General features: G+C 40.9%; 2 protein-coding genes across 2 annotated transcripts in view; both read right to left on the minus strand.

The window, feature by feature from the left end:
- Window positions 1-21,641, minus strand: part of LOC108966524 — a gene marked incomplete at its 3' end in the record, with an annotated part of 124,545 nt that overhangs the window by 15,240 nt on the left and 87,664 nt on the right. The window contains exons 2-4 of the mRNA XM_018929468.1: window positions 18,581-20,034; window positions 12,070-13,581; window positions 7,881-8,011 (exon numbers count right to left, since the gene is read on the minus strand). Coding sequence (XP_018785013.1) covers window positions 7,881-8,011; window positions 12,070-13,581; window positions 18,581-18,977 — 2,040 coding nt within the window. The remainder of the gene's footprint in view (window positions 1-7,880; window positions 8,012-12,069; window positions 13,582-18,580; window positions 20,035-21,641) is intronic.
- On the minus strand, window positions 13-1,979 carry LOC108966554 (cilia- and flagella-associated protein 157). The gene has a single exon (XM_018929539.1). The coding sequence runs from the start codon at window positions 1,813-1,815 to the stop codon at window positions 13-15; it is 1,803 nt and encodes a 600-aa protein (XP_018785084.1). The 5' UTR covers window positions 1,816-1,979.

Below are 21,641 nucleotides of genomic sequence, written 5' to 3' on the forward strand. Positions count from 1 at the left end.
ATTTCAATATCTTCAATAAAATAAATTGATTGAAAATTCTTCATCGCCCTCGTCGTACTCCACATCGTAAATAACGCGTGAGCCGGACTCGCTACCACGCTGSGAGACAGTTTCGGCGGTCTCGGAACGTTGCGGCACCTTCATTGAGAGACGCTCCGGCGCTGGTGCTTCAACTTCAGCTGCCGGCGTTGTAACGATCGATTGTTTTGCGCGTGTTGCAGATGAGCCATAATCGGCGCTGCTCGATTCGCCCTCATCTTCGCCCTCCACTTGCTCATCCTCGACCGGCACCACCGTCTCGATGGCTTCGTGCGACGAAGACACATACAAAGTGGAACCCATTTCCACATCAAATAAATTTTCACCACCCAGTTCACGCGCTTTCGGTATAATTTTGCTCTCAACCTGCTGAATTTGATATTCGGTAGCGACAACATCAGCAGATGCTGCTTTATGCGCGGAACGCTTGAAGATTTCCATCAGCGAAGATGCGCTACGCGGCATGAAACCCATTTTGCCGGGACGATAGACCGAGGAGGTGGAACGTGAAATCGACAAGGCCGAAGGTGTGGGCGGTAGCTTGTCGGAGTGACTGCTTACAATATCCATTAACTCGGTGAGTAAATCATGACGGCGCAGTTGACGCATGGCATCCTGCGACACGCTTTCACTGGCTGCATGCTTGTCGCATGGTTTATCTATAGCATCGATGGCCAAACGTACGGTGCTCTTGATTTGTATGATGATATCACGGAGACGTTGTATTTCGGTTTCATGCTGCTGATGCATCGCTATAAAACGTGACTTCTCCATCTTCAGCTCTTCGATGCGCTGTTCTAAATGACGCATCTTCTTCGACATATCCTTAAAGTTAAAACGCTCGCAAATGTCGCGCTTAACTGCGGTTTCGTATAACTTGCGGTACTTAGCGACCTCCACRTACTTGGACTTGAGCTTCTCGTAGTTGTCGGTGAGCTTCTCGATTATCTTAATCTTATTCTGTGAGTTGCGTATCAGTTGCTTCTTTAGCTGATCCATGGACGCATACTGCTCGGCCATTTCTTTATGACGTACAACTTGATCATTGAATTGTTGTTGCATTTTAATTTGCGACAACACCAATATGTCAATTTCTTTCTGCAAGGCGATATTCTCACGTATCAAGCGACGTGTATAACCGGCATTACGTATCTCACTGGAGCGCGTAAAATCCTCCGATACCTGCAGTAGCTTAGTTTCCACCTCTTTCTTCAGCGCATCCTTCTCCACGACCGCTTTCTGTTCCATTGCGTAAAGCATTTCGGTATGTGCGCGCTCCTTCTCTTTCAACTCCGTCTCTTGATCGTCGAATTTGGAGAGTAACAGATCACGTTGCACGCGAAATTCGTCGAGCGAGTTCAATTTACCGTTGAGCAGCTTAATTTCGGAAGTCAGCTGATCATGCATGGACTTGTACTTTGTCTCCAGTTCTCTTATTTTCTCTGCGGATTGCGCATTCTCCGCTTCACGTATTTTGATGATCTCGGTGAGCCGCTCTTCCAGCTCGTGTATCGTTTCGTTGCGTTCGCCGAGCGTACGCTCCAAATGCGCCGCCACATCGGTGTGATCCTCCTCGATTTCACGCAGTTTATCTTTGAGATTGACATTATTGTCATCCAGCGAAGCGAGATGTGTGCGCAGACGTGCAAGCTTCTGATTGAGATCGGTTATGGTGAGTTCACAAAAGGCGCGATCCACATTAGTCAACTTATTTGGGTCCTTCTTCTCCTCTTTCTTACCTTTCTTGCCTTTACCTTTACCTTTCTTAGGTGGCATTTTCGCAGTTTGCTTGTTTGGAAATGTTCGGCGTGGACGTCACTTACTGAACTCGGTTTTTACAAAATTTTGAAAAAAGTCAGCGTATTTTGTACTCAAATGTTACAAATTATGTATATTCTGCAGAAAATTATATCCGTCACCGCAAACTTCAACGTTTTCTATGAAAATATTTCTACTAAAAAATTTGTTTTGATTTATCGAACAAACAAAGGCAGTGAAGACTCACATAGTTACTTGGCAACCATGCAACAAGTTGACATTCTCCGACACTTTCGTGTTTGTGTGTGTCAACATATGGCAACAGTGAGTTGCCAACATGCCAACAGTGAGTTGCTAAATGTCTACACATGCAAACAACCGCAAGCGGAACGAAGAAAACTTAGCCGCAAGCCCATGTAGGCGGCTGGTTAAACGTGTGCGACTAAGTGCTCTGTGCGTACACTTTGCATATTCTTCAAGCGCCGCGTTCACAGGCTCTCACAACTCAATTATATGCGCCTAAAAACAGGCTCAAAATAATTTTACGACATGTCAAGTACGCATTTCAGCGACCACCTAGAAGCGGCGGCAAAGAGCAAGTGGCTTAATCAACATGATATGCGTTCGGTTACTATTTCATGCACAGTGGGCAATTACAGAAAGCACATRGAGAGAAATTAKATAAAATRAAGATTCATAYAACCCTGTTCGTATAAATTTTGCAAAGMATCCGTTATTCTTATTAAACCCTTATAAATGTGATCCAGTAATTGAAATGAACTTAAACGCGACGTATTTYTGAAAGACCCCCTAGTACTTATTGCTTCAAAAGATCAGCAAAACTTTGCCCGATATTTTCGATATTGGAGCCCTCCACTGCCCATCTTTCGCCAGACTAAGAACASGGCAATCGATCCCATTCCTTCGGACGCGGTTAGTGCTGAAGGTAGACCATCGAACTACGGATCACTCTTCAGTCTACAGCAGCTGTGCGAAGAGGATGACGGAGGTAGTGAAGATGTTGCGGAAGTCGCACTTCTAGAAAAAGCACTGAAAGATGAAAGGCAGACTAATTTCCATCACGCAAGTGTGACTAGTGCCAATCTCTTGCCGCATCTGGAAAAAGCTGGAGCTTATGCTGTCTTTATTCAGAAGACGTGCTTGAGCAGCAAGAATATCTCTATGTTAAAGACAAAAACCCATAGGTGACCAACAAAAAAATAAGAACATGAACTTGTCAGTTGAACAGAAATTAACTTAGTGTTTTTCTTTTACCAAAGAGGATATCGTCATCGMCACATGCCTTACGGCGACGAGGTCGAAACCCTCCCTGAGTTGCTAAAGAGATATCTGACAGGGGTCAGGCAAAGAAAAGTCATTTTTAAACTGAAACAACTCGAACCCGAGTTCTGGGAATGACAACGGACAGGCATCCACATCAGTTCCAGAGAGATTATTCACACGACATTTGCCTATTTAGCTAACCTCACTCAACTTTTGATATCGGAATCACGGGATATGATCTGTGCAAATGTAAGGATTTTGTGGAAGCCGATCTTGACAGTGATATCACTTGGACGGTTTAGGACAACGGTACTTTTGGTACACAAAACTTCCACATACTTAATTATAAGACCCTTACAAACSSACAAAGCGCTTTGGAMCTATCTTCAATTTTTTTCTTTTGGGTAATGTCAGTTTCTGCTAAATCTCCTGGTTCGTCCAAGATAATACTGTCAAGATGCTTCATCCTCAATCTTGAAAAGGCTGAACAATAGAGGAGAAAGTGGCTGGATATTTCCAYYCCACTCYCTWCTATACAACTTTGACAACTAACGTYCGCCAAGATTCTTAGCCTTACCGCATGGATGCCTATTGGAAAATGTTCAGTAAGAACTCATACGATTGCGGAAAGATGATGAAGATGATCTTACGATACGAGACTCGTATAAACAAAAAGCAACTGCTTTCGAACTCATCTAGACCTAAAACAATATATTTCGAATTTTCTTTCAGCTAACCTGAAATTCAGACAGCAAACAGTAGCAAAACACTGTAGCACCTTGCATCTGTCCGTCCAACCTTGCGACCATTTATGGCATAGCCACTTAAAAGTTTGAACTACTGGCTCTCGGCGCTGCAACATTGCACTGCTATGCGCGAACATGGCTTTGCACTAAAAACTGCAGAACTTTCGCACAGCTTTTCTCGTAATAATTTTAAATATCTTTGCTAGCGCCAACAATGCTAACACGCATGTGTATTTATGTATGTCGGTATCTATTAAGTTGTAATGCTTAGGGCTCAGCAACGCCCGTTTATGAGCGCCGAGCGCCTTGCCCTCAAGCGTAACAAAGATGTTGTCTTCAATATCATTGTTGGTGTTGCTGGTGTTGTTGCCGTTGTGATTTTATGTCACTACATTTGTGTATGTGTGTGCGTGCGCCTAAAAACACCAATTTATGGTAGAACAATAAAACAGACGGGCGCGTAGGTGTATGCGTTTATGTGTGTTTATGGGTAAATGATGTCGTCAACTAGCAGTGCTGTGGTAGTTCTTACTGCTTCTTGTTGGTAGCTGGTTGTCGCATAAAAAACGCCGCGCCGTAAATTCCCAACACAATCTAGTTCAAGTGYTAGAACGCTGACACCTTCCCTAAAGGCACATAAACTATCCGAACGCACACATACAACCACATGCACATGTATATAAATAAGCATATACTATGCATACACGTTTATACATATATATATTTGTTATATGTTCGAGGGAATATATATTCGTTGTCGACAATAAGCGTATAGCACAACAATGTTAACCGCAATGTGCTGCAAACAAAAGGCAGCGCGGCCACAACAACAAAAACACCAAATAGGGTAAAGCCTACAGTTGCGCGCGCCACTATCATTGCTCGCGCTGGTCCGCACAAATCGCCTTATGAMAGCGCTTTCATGCTCAGGCGCCACCCACACGCACACATACCTAACAAGCGCCTGCCGCGCGCCGCGTTTGCCTAGAGACGGCACTCAACAACAACTGACAGCTTTGATATGGCGCCGTAGAGCGCGTTGGCGAGGCGCGAAATTATAATTTCCGCATATAGACAAATGCAACGCTGCGCGGGCGGAAATGTGACAAAGAGGAAAGCAAAAACGCGTCGCTTTGCGAATATGAAAGTAAACCGCTAGCTGGCGTCGCAGCARCAAAACTATTGTGCATGAAGTATTATGTGTATAAACGTGTTGTGCAACAAAAACAACTACAAAGCATGAATGGGGGAAAGTACCATATATTAAGCTTGTCAGTCTTATCATTTGCATTGTTTTTATTGTAGGCTTTTGTTTGGCGCGCAAAAAACTCATTTTCGCCGACAATGAGKTATTGCTGTTGTTGCTACTTTTACCTACTAAATATTTGCACGCATTCTTTTTTTATGTGTTATAACCCACACACACACACATGCTTGTTTGCGTGCTTCTTCCAGCGTTATTACACATTTCTTGGTTTCATTCATTGTGTCCTTATCTTCTGTTTGTTGTGGTTTCTTATATACTTTTAGTTGTTACGTTTTTTTTACTCTTCGGCACACTTTTGTTTTGTGCCACACTTCTGTGACTGCTGTAATCACTTTCAACAGAGTTTATAATCTTTATGATTACTCACTTCCTCAATAGCGTGATAGCAACCAAAGCATCATCCTGCGCCGCCCAAGCGCAGCTGAGACCCCTTCATGCGCACCATTGTATTTTGTGAAGTGTTTTGTTGTGCGTGTTCTGAGCTTTAGACTCCTTGTTTTGTTTTTGTTTTTTGTTGCAAGTACAGTGACCTCCACTTAATGGTAGCAAGCGGAAGCTTGAAAAGCAAGTTTTAGCGTGTAATTAACTATGGCGTCATAAGTTTTTGTAAAGTTTCTTCTTTGCGAAATTTTCATTTTTCTTGGCTCAACGCAGTTTGTCGTTGGCARTTAAGTAGCGACTGTGTAATTAGTTCATTTGCTTGAGTAACTTAAATTAAAATCATAAATATGTTGTCCGTTGCGTTGGTTATTTAGTTGTGCGACAGAATTACGAGGGTGAGTCAAAATATTCTCGAATTGCTTAACAGATACACAAAGTAAATTAACTCAGCGATCTGTGGACCAAAGCAGTATCATAAGATAAAGAGCTTCAATGGAAAGCACAATGCAAACAAAGAAAATTGAAAAGCTCTTTTTTTAGTCTGCTCTTTAATATACTACAACACCATATTTTATGGAGGAATAATGTTAGACTTTGTCGAGCATAAAGACTGGAGCTCRAGAAAGTTTATCCAGAGAAATTATAAATTCATTATTTTTGAGGAGAATTTTGTCTAAGATCAGTCTAATGCGTAAAACCAGATTCAGTTTGACTGAAAGAGAAATTGGCAACTCACAATTTTTTCGTAAAGCTTAACATTTTTGATGGCATACATACTTAGAACGTTTTGACATATGAGCGATATTTTTGCTGTTTACAGTAACTTAAAATATTCATCACGGCCAAAAAATGGAATGAAATCGCAAATATTTAAAATTTTCGACGTCTATTAGCACAGTAATTGATTTAATTATATTTTTGACGATGAAGCTCTATAAGGGCCCAGTATTTATAGATAGTCTGATGAACTCAATCGAGATCACTTGCCGTCGCATTTCGTGAAGATACAAAATCACAAATGAGAGGTTGTATAAAATCGATTGTGGTTCCGGAAACTATTCACGCTGTGTGCGAACTGATATTGCAAGATCGAAGAATCGTGATTTAAAGGCAAGTATAGGCAAATCGTTGCCTGTTTTTCGGGAATGTCGCAAACATACTACCAGAGCAACGCAGTATAGTAAATGGTGGTGGAAAACCGTTTGGCTGTTTCATATCTTTTAGGAAATCTGTATGACTGTATTTTAGAGCACTCAAAACTTCGAAATGATGAGTCATCCGTCGTATAATAYTGACTGGCAAAGAGCGCTTTGGGCACACGAAAAAGTGTATAGACCTTAATAGAGAATATTTTGAGAATGGTGAAGTGATTTTTGATGATTAATATTTGCTTGTGTACTTTAATCCCATAATCCCCGTAAAAAAGGCAGCTCTCATATCCGCAGTGGGTTTATGAACACCGAAAAAGTGAAGTTATGAGAGCAAGTGCTTYGCCAAAAATAAGACTGCGTTCACAAGGAATGATCCTTGTTGGTCAAACTAGTAGATTGTGTGTAAAGAAGATCGTCAAACCCACCGACTCAAATGTCCCCGACTAACAAGCTTTGTATTTGTCATGTTCGTAACTAAGAAATCCGAGACATTTGAGATATATGGTATACGAAATTCTTWGTTTGTTCTTATCAGCAACCAAATTTAAGCGTCCACAAATAACACCACTATTCATTACCGACAATAGCGCAACAAAACCGTCCAATTATTGGACTATATATATCACCACTGATTGTAGCCATTAGACTTTAAATATATAACTTAAATTGCAACTATAAATTTACGATTTACGAGCCGAACGRACAGGGGACAAAACCTGCGCTGTAAACTGCTGCCCACCCAGCTGCCGGGAGTATGGACTTTGGTGCTTTAAAAGTTTACCCACGACAAATGTGCGGATACAACAAGCCGGTAATGTGATGCGTTTAGCACAACAAAAGATGCGGAAAAGCAACAACAAAATAAAAACAAATATAAACACAGCGAGAAAGTGTGTGCACAGCGAGTAACAAAATAAAATCACTTAACTAAACGCGCGGGAAAAGTTTTAAATTATGCACCACAGAATGCCATTTGCCAATGGTTGGCCAAGCGGCAAAGTGGTCTAACGATGCGCTGATCTGGCAGCGGAGACGGCAACGGCAACGGCACCAGCACCAGGCACACTTGGTTGCAAGCCGCGGTAAGTATGGTCATTTAAGGGGTGGCTTTGTCACTTGTACGGTGGCTCAGTTGGTCGGTTGGTTGTTTGGTGGGACGGACGACTAGCTTACTATCTACGTCCGACTATTTCTACAGTTGGCTTGCCATTTGACATGCCGCAGCTATTTAGTTACGCTTTGAATTGTACTTACCTCACAGAATTTAGCGCCATAACGCGGTGGGGGTGAGTCACAAAATCGATAACGATTACGCGTGCCACCCAGACAATTCGTCGAGCATGGGGTCCATTCGCTCCAYGGTCCCCAGCCGCCAGTGTCGGAGTCTGTCATAAAGCGATCAGCGCCGCATTATGAAAAGTGGGCGATAGCGCAGGCATATGAGATGAGGTAAAGCGATTCAGCCGGGCAATGTGATTAGAGTTGTGGCGTAGTCAGCGGCAAAGTAGGCAGCGAGTCGGTTGACGAAGTCACGTGATATCCGCAGCGAAGCAGCAGCAATAAGAAAGAGAGGAAAACAATTTTGCATTATTAATGACAAATACGATACATGAGGTTGATATAAACTTATTTTATTTTATTATTATTATTTGTCATGGTTATCGATGTGAGCTGAGCGGGGAGTAGCGGAAAAAATGGAGAGTTTGCAGCATGATTGGTGCAACAGACTAACAAGTGCTATTAACGGCACACATCACAGCAGTCACGGACGCGTAATTCTGTCAATCCCGAAGTGAGTATACCCGAATTCCCGAATATTTTCGGGATTGATAATTTGTTCCTTAAATATCAAAAATTAAGATAGAAAATGCCATAAGTTAAGTGGCAACCCGAAATTGCAGGATTCCGATATAAACAAACAAATAAACCGAGTCTCGGCATTCCGATAATTTTCGGGACTGTTTATTTTTTATTACATAAAATTTCAAAGTTAAAAGAAATATTGCCATAAATTAAGAAGCAATCCCGAAGTTGCAGATATCCGAAATAAATAAACAGAGTTAACTCGTAATCACGAAAATTTTCGGGATTGATTTTTTTATTATTATTTGTACACAATACAGCAATCAAGTACGGTTAACTGTGTGAATTCCGAAATTCTGTACGCTAAATAGGGTTATCCCGAAAACCCGAGAATTTTCGTGTTTAACTTTTTAATATTACATAAAATTTCAACGATTTGAATAAAAAAAAATTAATTAAGCAACAAACTCGAAAAGCAGGAGCCTGAAAAAACGGGATCTCGGGACACTTAGTGGAGTGATCCGCCTAATAAAATAAGAAAATTTGAAAAATTAAGCACCTGCCGAAATTCCGGTATCCTTGCAAATCTATGCAAATGTTTTTTCAGCATATACTGTACATTTTACATTTATCATTACAAAAAAATTTTAAGATTAAGGAAATTAAATAATAAAAAACTTTACACCAATCCCGAAATTTCGGGATTCCACAAACTCAACGAACACACTAAAATAATGCAAAAACTTAAGCAACAAACTCGAAATTTCGGGATCCCGAAAATTCCACCGATTAGCTTTCCACCCTCGAGTAAATACGTTAAACTCCTAACATCGGCTGCCTTAATGCGCCTCAATATGCAAGTTATCTAAGTTTGTAGACATGTAGGGCAGACCAAGAGTAACGAGGGTAGCAACGTGGCAGACAACTAAAGCGGGAAAATAATGTATTGTTGCATCGATAGCGCTACGCTGCAATTGCCAAGCAGTTGGCGTTGATGTTGGCAGCTTTACATCATTTAACAATGGATGGCGTATAATGCAAAAGCAACAATACCAACAACAATATATATAGCCATCTTAACAATATCATCAACCCTCGAGGCCAACATAATCAAATGCGTTACATGCGAGCAAATATGAATAAGCACTCGAATGAGTAAATACACACACACACACATATTGTTAAATGTGCCTCTTTCGTTATATATGTATATATGTGTGTGAAAGCTTTGCATTATCGTTAACGTTGACGTTGACGTTGTCAATTTGCCCCCAAGGCTTATACGCGCATTTGTGCACTTGCCCTGCATACGCGAACTGTCAACTGGATGGCAATAACAATACACACACACACATACGCGGATGACAGTTGCGTATATGATTGTGTGTGTGCATGCAATGCATTTGCCAGCAATTTTCATTGTTTGACTCGGTCCATAATGACCTAAATTCGTTGTCATTTACACGGACTTCTCGCTGTGTGTGTGTGAGCGAGTTTGTTGCAAAAACAAATAACCGACAATGTTGCAAATACTCATCGCTTTTAGTCAACGAACTGACAACAAGCACACAAGTAGGTGCATAGTGATTAGAAGCGCGACAATGTGAGTTGCATTAGTGTGTGTGYGTGGGTGTGTTTGCTTATGTCGCAAGTACTCAATGGGTTATTCACTAGCTAATAATATTGTAATCTAATGTCACCCAGTTGTGCGCATATGTGTGTGTGTGTGGGAGCGTTTATGACATACTAGTAGTTCTAATCACCTTGCAAATATGTTGCGGAGTATCAAAACTGATATGCTTAGGTCATATATATGTATATGAATGCCTGTCTAGTATTGGTGCATATATCACTTGTGCGCTTATCATGCTTAGCGAGCAGTTCACGCGATTTCAATTATATGAAGCAATGTAGGTTGGGAAAAACAAGGAGCATTATGACGTAAATAAAGGCTGTTTTCTGCATAGTTGTCAGGACTAGTACCACCTAGATAATTACGACTACTTAATATTTTTTGGCATATTACACCATCTCAAGGAGCCACTTAAAATACAACAGAAAATTTCAATTAGGCCATTTAAAACTTGATGACGTTGCAGAGAGACACTTTAACATCATTTTTCTTCAAYACATGGAATGTAACTTTCTGAAACTCAGAAAATGCTCACCAAATACTTGAAGGATTCAGTGACATAATTTGCAATGATTAAGAAATGCTTAGCACTTTCTATAGTGATCGTATTAGCAAAGACGGCTTTATAAAGAAGAACGAACGAGGTTAAAGGCGGTGTGGAAAATCATCGAGCAATCTTGCCAAAAAACCAGGCTGATCAGGATGTAACTACTTAAACTATGTGAGCACTTCCTAAAAGTAATATTACCTAAAAATATGTGAAACCATTGACTAAAATCATTACTTCCTTAAAAATTGAAACCAACTGATATAATATATATATGTGGTTACTAAGTGAGCAGARTGATATGGAAGAAGGCATCTGATGTCATTGTTGTTGTTGTACGTAAACCGGACTATCGTGGGAACGGATCTGTCGCCTTATACGGCTGTAGAGAAGTAATTGGGAAGAGGTGGGGCTCCTCACCAAAAGTGGTGCTATAAACCTATAGTTGAACCAATAATATTTTATGGTGTAATTGCCTGGTGGAGGGCGCTCCGAAACCCACACCAGCTGGAGCGTGTTCAAAGACTGTATACTTGAAAAGATTGTCGGCGAGGACTGCTATTATACTTAGGGAAGCTAGGTATATAAGRCCTTGGGAAATTCTTCACTGCTACAACTGCATTCCTTCCAAATTCAATTACTGCAAAATCTTATCTTGAGGGTTCCTTATGGCTCACACACCTGCGAGGGATTTGTGCTCAAAACAAGTCAAGGAGCGCTTGCTCTCATTAGCAATAGCTTAAAGCTTTTGTCATATAAGAGTCTTATGTGTGTCCGGTCACGACAGAATCACTGGAAACTGCTAAGCCGATGAGCTGGTTAGGTAGGAAACGCATTCCTCAACTTCATTCGATTTGGGTCGAGTCGGTTCTCAGATGTGCTTGCGTGCTGACGTTAAACCTTTGGCTCAGCAAGCGTTGGCCAACGCCAGGGATTCGATTCTAAAAGTCATCCTCACTACTAACTCTAAGCAAAGTCAATTTCGCTACGTTCTTTTTCAAAGCTGTATAGAGGAAAGCTTGCTGGAATCAGCTTGTCAATTCCTTCTCTAATGGTTGTCTTAAACAAGACTGACATTCAAATATCTCTGCAGACGTACTTTTGGCGAACCTAGCGATGTGACTGTGATTGATAATAACCATCTTAATAAGTTTGTGTTAGGCACAAAACGATTCGTCGATCGATAAGGAGCTGGTGATCTAACTTATGGCAAACACATACAACGAATTTCTTCCCACGTGTTTCATTGATTTTTGTATCAACCCCACGAACTAACCTAACCTTAAACCAAAATGGGAGATTCAATAATTTCATAACAGGTATCAAAGAGCACACCTCTCTGAACAAATAATGCTGTGCTCACAACGAAACATGCACATAGACTAGGGAAAGGTCAACCGCATAGAGTTTGATTACCAAAATACAATATGAATATAATGCATATAAAATATGTTACTCACCACTAACAGGCAATGTGGGCACACAATCCATTCGCACGTCCGCTACCGCACCCGATATGGCTTGACTCACATAGACGAAGCAGTACTCGACGAACTTCTCGGTGAATAGGTCACAGCTGAAGTAAAGCGAATGATGACTCTTCACTACACGCTGCTCGGCGACATAGTGCAGCGTGGTGGGCGGTTTCAGCGATGCCACATCAGCGCGCAACTTTGCAAAAACGCGCACGCGATCACCCTGCTCCAGAATACAAGCTGGATACTCGTACAACACACCGATGCCCGTATGCGGATCGCAAGGAAAGATGCTCCGCGCATACACATTAAACACAAATTTATCGCTCCAATCGACGCTGAGAAAGCGACGTGTGATGGGCACATTCGGCGCCGGCACCATCGGACGCAACTGCACCGCATAATTGCCGGCCAAACCGAAGAGCTCGCAACCCAATTGCACAAGCTTATGCTTCGGGTAGCCGCGTACTTGCTCCATATATAAGATACTCGATTTGCTGACATTTTGTGGTGACACGTCGCTGCAGCTGCGTTGTTTACCGCAATAGATGAGCTCCAACCAAAATTGCGGTAAATCCAGCGAGTTACTCTCGTGCCAAGCGCGCTCACAATTGACTTCGGGAAAGCGTAGCACGACCTCGACCGATTGTTCGGGGTAGGTGCGCAAGCGTGTCGGCGTCACTTGCATGTCGGCGCTTGGCCATCGCACGTCCAGAGTCTGACGCAAACGCTCATCGATTACCGGCATCAGGGTGGTGGTGGTCATTGTGGGCAGTGGCTCGTGAGCGCTGGCATTCGCCGCAACAACTGSCTTGGTAGTCTTTAAATTGGTTACCACCTGCATTTCGTACAGGCCGCCACGTGTAAAAGTCTGACAGGGTACCGAAATTTGTGTGACGTTATGGCGCGGATCGGGGAAGACCGGTATATTCTGCACGATTTCTTTGCGGCGCCGCTGCAACACTTTGGTTGGACGCGCCGACTGATTGTGGGTATCATTGGACGYTGCTGGCGTCGTCACTTCCGCACTCGAACTGCTCGTTAAGCTGCTATTGAACCATGCATGCTCCACATATGCACGCGCTGTATCATTACCCGACGCCGCATTCATTGCATCCACAAAATCGTCAATGATTTTACTAATTACCAAAGTGCTTGTAATGGTATTCTCCACGACGCCCATACCGCCGCCGCCGACACCCACTTGACGGAAATCCAACCCATCTAATGGCTGTGTCGTGCGTGATGTCGTAGACGACGTTGTCGTCATTGTCTTGCCCTCAGTGGTTGACGTTGTTGTTGTTGTACTCCGCACGTTTGCTTCATCAGCCGCCACTTCAACGCCATCTTTGGCCCCAACTCCAGCCACGCCCCCAACAGCATTGCCGACTGCCACATCTTCGCCGCTGAATTGTATCTGTACGTGTAGATCTCCGCTTAGGGCAGTGAATGAGCTCGGGGACATGAGACGACCCTTTCGTATGGCGAGCACGTGACCTTTTGTTGTCGACAATGCAGACAATGCAAAATATTCCCGGCCACAGATAAAGGTAATGGCATAAAGCAACGTAGTGCAGCATGAAAGAAGAAAAGAGACAGAGGAAACAATAATAATAATAACAACAACACTAAGAGAACCTGAGATAAAGCCGTAGAATATGAAAAAGATTTAATGCAAAAGCTGTGGGCGAAATGTGAAAAGGAAAAGCTGGCAAAAATTATAAATTGTCGTAATTTATTTGCCTTTACTTTTACGCTCGCTTGTTTATTTGTATTTCTCTTTTTTTCGGCCTTTATTGCCGTGCCATTCTTTTATTTCTGTTTCGCATTGGATTCTGCGCGATTTTTCTATTGTTTGCGGCCGAATGTCGCCCCAAAGGTGCATATACCTACCTATATCATATACCGCTGTAACGGTATAAGGGTTCGTGTGTATTTCTGTGTTTCGGTGCATTTGTCATCTGGATATTTTATGAATACACGAGCACGTAGTGAGTGTTATGAGTAATTGTAGTTGGCTTACAGGGTGTTGAGGGCAATTTCAAGCGAAATTGTGAGGTATATAAGCGTAAGTGTGCCAGGAGTGCTTTGGTCTGCAGGTAAGTAAGCTCCTGCTGAGTGATGCGACGTGACTGGCATTATTTCGAATGAATGTTTGTCAGTAACCTTGTTGTAAAATTTTATTAAGTATCACTGAACTTTATGAAATAATAAATCAAAATTTATTATTATAAAAATTTCTCGCAATAACTAAGTGCGTCTTAATGCAATTTGTATGAGGAAATAAGCTAATATTTACTTTAAGGTGTTCATRCTTGAACTCCGATTAAGATTTAAGACCGAAGTGGCAATAAATAATGAAAAGTAACACGTGTTCTTTCAAAATTTTGGCCATTCATTAAAATACCTCACTGATATATCAGAAACGGACATGCTTAGAAACTTATAGATAAGAAATATAGCTCAAAGCTGAGCTTCACTCTAACTCATTGATGAATTAATACAATACATGGGTAAAGTTTTCGGTGAGTCGACTCTAAGAACATTTAGTGAGGATATTAAAGAAATTTGCTAGGGACCCTAATCTGGCTAGCCCGGCGCTTGTTTTATTTTCATAAAATTGTGGTCGTCAAGTCTTTTAAGCTCATAAGAGCCGATACCATCAGTACAACCCACTGAGTGAGTCTATTAAAGAGAGAGAAATTAGTTTCTTCTCCAAATTCTTTCGATCTTAAGGCATAAAGGCCTTAAGAGTTTAATCTATTCTACTATTGTCGTTAATAGATATATAGCGTGATTTCACAAAACTCCATTGATATTTCCCAAAATAGCAATAATGGCTTTACGACTCATCGAATGAACCTTATTAGGTTAGAAAGCACTAAAGTATAGAGATATGTTTGGAAACTTATATTTAAGGAGATCGTCAAACAATCACCGCAACCATAAGATAATGAAATATCAACCATATATATAACAAAAAAAATAATAAGATTGGATAGTCTATCTGTTAGTAGTCATAAAAACGATAACAAAGAATTTTCTGAAAAGGCGGACAGACAGATCAGGAGTAGAAGGAATGCCTTGAGAGCCAAAAAGGATTGCCAAGATTATTTTCGATAGTCCCGGTGGAAAACAAGCAAATTTTTTAGTCTTACGGTTTCGGAAGAACTATAGGATGGTTTTTGACTTAATGACTGGTCACAGCTTGAAGTTATCATCTTATATCTTGCATTATCAAGAACTCGTTTTATGTATTTAAGATCCTCGCGATTCAAGAAAATAGCTGAAGTATAAAAATTAGGCAAAAAGTCGTTCTTAAGGTTTTCCCAAACCTCCAACGTTCGGTATGGCGCATATTTCAACTCAAATTAAGCTAAACCTTCATCTGGCATCACTAAGGACCTGTAGTTTATACAGTATGGCGTGAGAGGTAGCCATTGTAACCTAACCTAAACATTCTACATAAAGACCGTATCAATTGCGTTGACCCAAAGGCAAGTGCAATCCACTTCTGGGATCGACCATATCATCTAACCTATAGTTATTAAAATAAGATAACATTATGAAAGACTAAGAACGGGCTCTCCACACAGGTACAGTAATTTATTTTTACAGTTATTATGTTGTGTAGTGTGTTTCTAGACATGACTGATTCCAGATGAGATTATCGTTCATTTTGCGACATTGGAATCTGCGTAAAAAATCTGAGGATCCTTCAGATTTGCTGTGATAGCATTAAATACATTAACTGAATCAATAACCAAACTTTGAACACAAAAGTGATCAAAGATCAAAGAATATATTAAAATTGTTCCAAACTTTGCCGAATTAACGCTTTAACAACCAAAAAAATTCTGATATCAACATGCTCAAGAAAACAACGGTATTATTTATCAAGAGCATTATGTCAAARCTTATATAAATTCAAAAACTTTGTGCAGCAGCAGTTGATAAATACTGCAGCGATCTCACACATCGGAGTAAGTAATCACGAAACTTGCGCTTTTTGTGTGAGCGCTTAGAAAGTTTTCTGCTTCAATTAAGCTAAGAGCATCAGCTAAAACGCTACACATGAAAATACACGTAAGTTTAGGTACTTAGTAGTGCAGCAGCAGCGCATAATGGGTGTCTGAGTTGAGCGCTCAAATATTTTGTTGAGATATTACTGAAACTAACCGCTAAGACAACAGCGTTTGTATATTTTATATTATGTTGCCAGGTTTTAGGCGCCCTAACCATTTAGGTGCACATATGTTTAAGCTTAATGCACGCACAAATATTTRGGCAAGCAAACTAAAACTTCAATACCTAAGGCACCTTTTAACTGCCATCTGTCATAACAAAACAGAGCACTGACAAGCTTTTAATTATGCCGTTATGGAAAACACCAGCAAGTGACTGACAAGTAAAAATATAAACACCGCAAAATTTACGCAAGCCATATATTTCTGTTCAATGCACACATACACGTATATATATTTGGGTGTATAATTTTACACTGATATCTACTAGCGAGCAGTGATGACAATGGTGGACGCCCAAATTGCATAGAAAGGTGGGAAAACAACACACGATGATGTATGCGCTCATTTATTTGCTTGGCATATTTGCCTACAGGTTATTTAGCATACGTACACCCACAGTCATTGTGATAATTAAGTAATGTTTTCTTTTACATTAAGTTCTAGTGAAGGATGCAGAAACTGTATGATTGGTTGACAGATAGCAAAGGAGCTAAGGTCGGCCGGAACAGGATTTTATATATAGTATTCATTCGGTAAAGAGCTGTGCTTGTTAAAAAACCTGAACGTGTCCATAAAACAGCTCTCATAGGCATCTCTAGCAGCACCAATAGAGCGCTTAATGCTATTTTTGCATAGTTCGCCCTAAGGCTCTCGGAAGATGAGCAAATCAAACGGTCCGAACAAGGACACGCGGAAATTCCCTTCTTCTTCAAGGTACCTCACGAGAAGATAAGGAGTTAAGAAGATAAGGAGTGCTCCGTCTAACTTAGTTTTATGGTACCGCAACACTGTAGTGTCTTTCAGACAGTACTGGCTGCTAATAAGGTGGCGGTAAAMGGTATAAACTGCTATGAAAACCAGCCACTTTCATGGATGTAAGCATTCAATCCGACAGCAGAATGGCATAATTAGCGCTGAGCTCACAAACTCTACGCTCAAAGCTAAGCAAGGAGTATATATTCTTACTTGAAACAGTTTCAAGATTCCTCATCTTCAGACTCGTTTGGGTGCTTAGTCATAGCACAATCGCTGGCAACTCAGAAGCCGATAAGCTAGCCAAGGCAAGGGTGTTTCCCTCTCATATCGGAAGGGGACCTACCTGAATCTTCATTCTTTCTAGTGATGTAGTAAATAGAAGTTTTAGGTAACAGAAYGGACGGACGTCTTAAGCTGTTCAGGATCGAAATTTGAATCTAACCTTCTACATATGTCAAAAGTAAGCTTAAGATGCTAAATTTCAAAAACGGGAAAATGGCTTCGGCAGAATGCAGAGAATTCCCGGAAGAAGAAGCGCAGCCTTCAAATGTATCAGACGGGACATATTCTACGGCTTCCAACGCTACAATTTAAGAAATATTGGACAGCTGGGGTGGAAAAGATTCAAGSTTTTACCAAATCCAGTGAGATGCTGGATAAGTCTTAAATTGATTATCACCCAAGGCTTAGTGATGGCCTATAGTATAAGCGGACGACTGCGGCCCAGAGCTCAAGCGCCGCTCTTTTCAACCAATCTACCAAGCACACCATATATACATACAACAACATCTGATAACAAAGGGATGTGATTAGAAATCTCATTGATGTCTCAAAAACTAAGAGACTAGTTCACATATTTACAGACAGACARACAGGCGGATAARACTAAATCGACTCAGCTCKTCTTGCTGATCATTTATATATATGTTTTATAGGATTTCTGACGTTTAACTTTGGATGTTACAAATATCACGGCAACTTAATATAGCCTTCTATGTAAATAGTGTACCTATTCGAATGACCACCAGTGTATTGCATACACGTAAAATACATTAACCGGCATGTCATTATATTTTATATGTTTTGCCATCACTCAACGCATCACTCAATTGACTTGTGTTTTCTTTAACTTACGAGGTGCATTTGGGCGCACAAACACACGSMCACACATATMGGCGSATATAGATATATATGTATGTRTGTGCCAGCTGTGGTGTATTATTTTATTATTACGCTCAAGTGCTGTCATTACGTGTGTTATTATAATGCAACGCATTGTTGTTGTTAATGTCGCTTTTGTTATTATTACTGCTTTTATTGCCATTATGTTTGCATTGTTCATTTTTTCCCCAAACAGCTCTTCATGTTTTATTCTTTTATGTGCATATACACACGAAATGCATGTATGTGTGTGCGTGTATTTGTGCGCGCATAAAAATATATKTAAGTATATGAATGACATTCATTTTATTTGTATGTGTTGTTGTACTCACTTGTGCGGCATAATAGCAAAATTATTGTTGATATTATAATTTTCCACTTGATTCCTGCACGACGACAGCGTGTGCCGCTGCCACTGCCGCGGCCGCACATTGACTGCCATAGCCTTTTGTCACGCGCCAGCCCTCSTTCTGGCGTTGACTCCAGCTGCTGCTGCTGCTGTGTTCGTTGTTGCTGTCGCAGCAGCAACGTTTCGCGCACGAGTGTTTTGTGTGCTCGTTTGGCTTTTTGCTCTTGAACAACTTCCACGTCGCAGTCATTGGCATTGTGCTGTTGCAGCTGTTGCTGTTGTTGTCGTAGTCGGTTTTTGTTGTCACTCCTGTCATCGCATTGCTCATCCGTGCATTTGTGGCGCTGCTGCTGTTGCGACTCAACAGTCTTCGTACACATTCTTCTGTGCTCCTTGATTGCATACGCGTCTGTCGCCGCCGCTGCTGCCTTTGCTGTTGCTCTAATACTACACAAATTGTTTGTTGTGCCTGTTTTTGTTATTGTTGCTGCAATAGCGTTCGTCTGCCGGTTGTGCTGGCCTCTCGCCTGCCGCTGCACTGCCGTCTCGTTCGCCGCCACGCTGCACGCGGCTTGTATTTTTGTGCCGCAAGCCAGTTTGTTGTTTTTCTTTTTGTGGAGTCACTACTTAATCCTCCGCTTCTTCTTCTTTTGCTTTTTTGTGTTCAAACTGCTGCTCTATGGCTCGTGCCTGCAACTTCTTTGGCTATTTAATGCTTTGATCTTTGCCGCTGCTCATCTTTCGGCGCTGCTTCAGTAGCCAACATTGTTGTAGCTGTTGTTGGCTTATTGCTGTTGTTGCTGCTGCTAGTTTTACTATTATGCTGGCGTGTAGCGGCTGTTGCTGCAGCTGGCGCTCGTGTCCTCCAGCTTGTCTTGTTATTACAGCCTCAATGTTTGCTTTGATTATTTGATTTTAGTGCTGGAGCCTTCAACTACAACAACAATTGCGCTAACGCCAACTCAATTGTGTTTGTCCTCGGCCGCAAATTCAACTACTGTTGCTGGCTGGCAGCCACAGTGGCTCGGTTTTCGTTTGTTGCGCAAACTTTCCACCCACAAAACCACCGCTGGCGTCCCTTAACTTCGCACTCTCTCTCTTTCTCTTTCTTATGWCAATCGTTTTCGCTCTCCTCGCTGCTGCTTCTTTTTTTCCTACACTCACTTGCTGCTTGTGTTTTATCACTTCTTTTGATTGTGTTGACTTTTTTCTTGCTCCTTTTTACGCTTGTTCACAATTGTGTTGGCGCCTTCGTTGTGTCGTCGTGTCGTCTCTTGCCCTGATTTGCTAATGCCACAACTTTCAATCCTCGAAATCAACAAATCAACAAAATTCGTAAATAACCAAAAATCTTTGCAGCTTCAACTTTTGTCGAAAGTTGCATCCACCGCCTGCACCCTCGCTTCTCTCGCTACAGCGCCGCTCTACTGTTGGTCTCTGCAAGTTTGAGATTGAAAGCAAGTATTTAGAAAAGCATAAATATCAAATGGTAAGCTTATAAGTTGATTTGTAATTTATTAGCGAAAATAAGTAGATTCCTTGCTGTTCTGATTTTTTTCTCTTCTCTCTTTTCGCTTTCGTTCGTGTCTCAAGAAATGCGTAATGGTACAATGTGAATGATTGAATAAAAATAGCTATATGTATTTATAGTCCGTTCAGTTCGACGTAAGTACATATAATAACTAAATATATATTTACAATTGAAATTCTATAGAAAAATTGTACGAATTCTTGGTATGACTTTTACCAACTGTACCCGTACTTATGTCGCTAAGAATGGTGGAAGAATCAAAGAATTTTAATTGAGCACTGAGTGCTTTTAATAGCGTCTCGCTGTCGGCTTTGTCCTTCATATAGTGGACGTTGACATAATAGGCTCTTATGAAGAACAGAATAAATACCAAATATTTGAAATTTTTCATTACCGAAGAATGTTGACTTGTGGCATTCCGAAGAGATTAATGATTATAAGTTTAAAATAGCTTAATTGTGACTGATAGAGTAATAAACTTAAGTACAAGAATAGAACTGAGTCATATAGCGTAAAACTTAAGTACATGGTCAGAACAGAGTAACAGACTAACAGACTCAAGTAACGTAAAAGATAAAAACGAAGGTATTTATTTCTTTAAAAATCAGTCCATATTAWATTAGATCTCTTCATTTGTTAAAACACGCGGTTCTCTGTGACGAAATGAAGAGCATATGAACCAGAGATATAGAAAATATTGTGGTGCATAAATTTCGGTTCAGACGAAAGTCGCATTTTACTTAGCAGTTACTTATTGTATTCAAAATATTTTCAGATAAGCTATTCCTCTACAAAAATATGAGATTTCAAAATCCGCTAGAACTATAATAATTTGGAACTGGTTTTGCGGTGATTTGATGTAAAGAGCTTATATCGAACGCATAGCAAGAAAGTAACCCAACGATCAGTTACTTTCTCGCTATACGTTCGATTTCCGAATTTATCAAATCCAAACAGAAAAAAAATATTATTCTTATCATTCTTTTCACCAGAAAGACAGCTCTTCCATTCCTGAGTACACTAATGCTCAATGGATTCAAAACTCAGGTGGAAAAAGCAGTTGTAGTCCAGTCATTATAGTTCACCTTGGAATTCGAGATACCCAGCTGTAAGTCTGTAAATATTGAAAAATGGGTGACGAAGGTGTAGAGCCTAGCATTGATATGCACCACGAGTGCTATGTGCATGTGCSCAATTGCTGCAATTGAGGTGATTCTTGATTTCACTCCGCCCCATATCGTCTTGAATACGACAGCAAAGAGGCTGTCTTCAAGACATGACAAGAACAGGGTAAAAAGCGTTCAGAAATGRAGCGCTATTGCAGAGGATCTATCTTTTGGTCTTCCTATAGATGACTTTAGCAAGAGGGCTTCCTTTGAAAAGGTATTCAAAGGCTCGCTGGTCAGCAATCTTAAATGGAAGAAACCCACTCTTGTAGCACAATTTACTAAACATTAAGCAAGCAGATGAAAATTTCTTCTTATTCACAAATTGTATTTAATGAAAATAATTT

This window comes from Bactrocera latifrons, unplaced genomic scaffold (genome assembly GCF_001853355.1).
Source record: "Bactrocera latifrons isolate USDA-ARS-PBARC rearing strain unplaced genomic scaffold, ASM185335v1 scaffold_163, whole genome shotgun sequence".
Lineage (NCBI taxonomy): Eukaryota > Metazoa > Arthropoda > Insecta > Diptera > Tephritidae > Bactrocera > Bactrocera latifrons.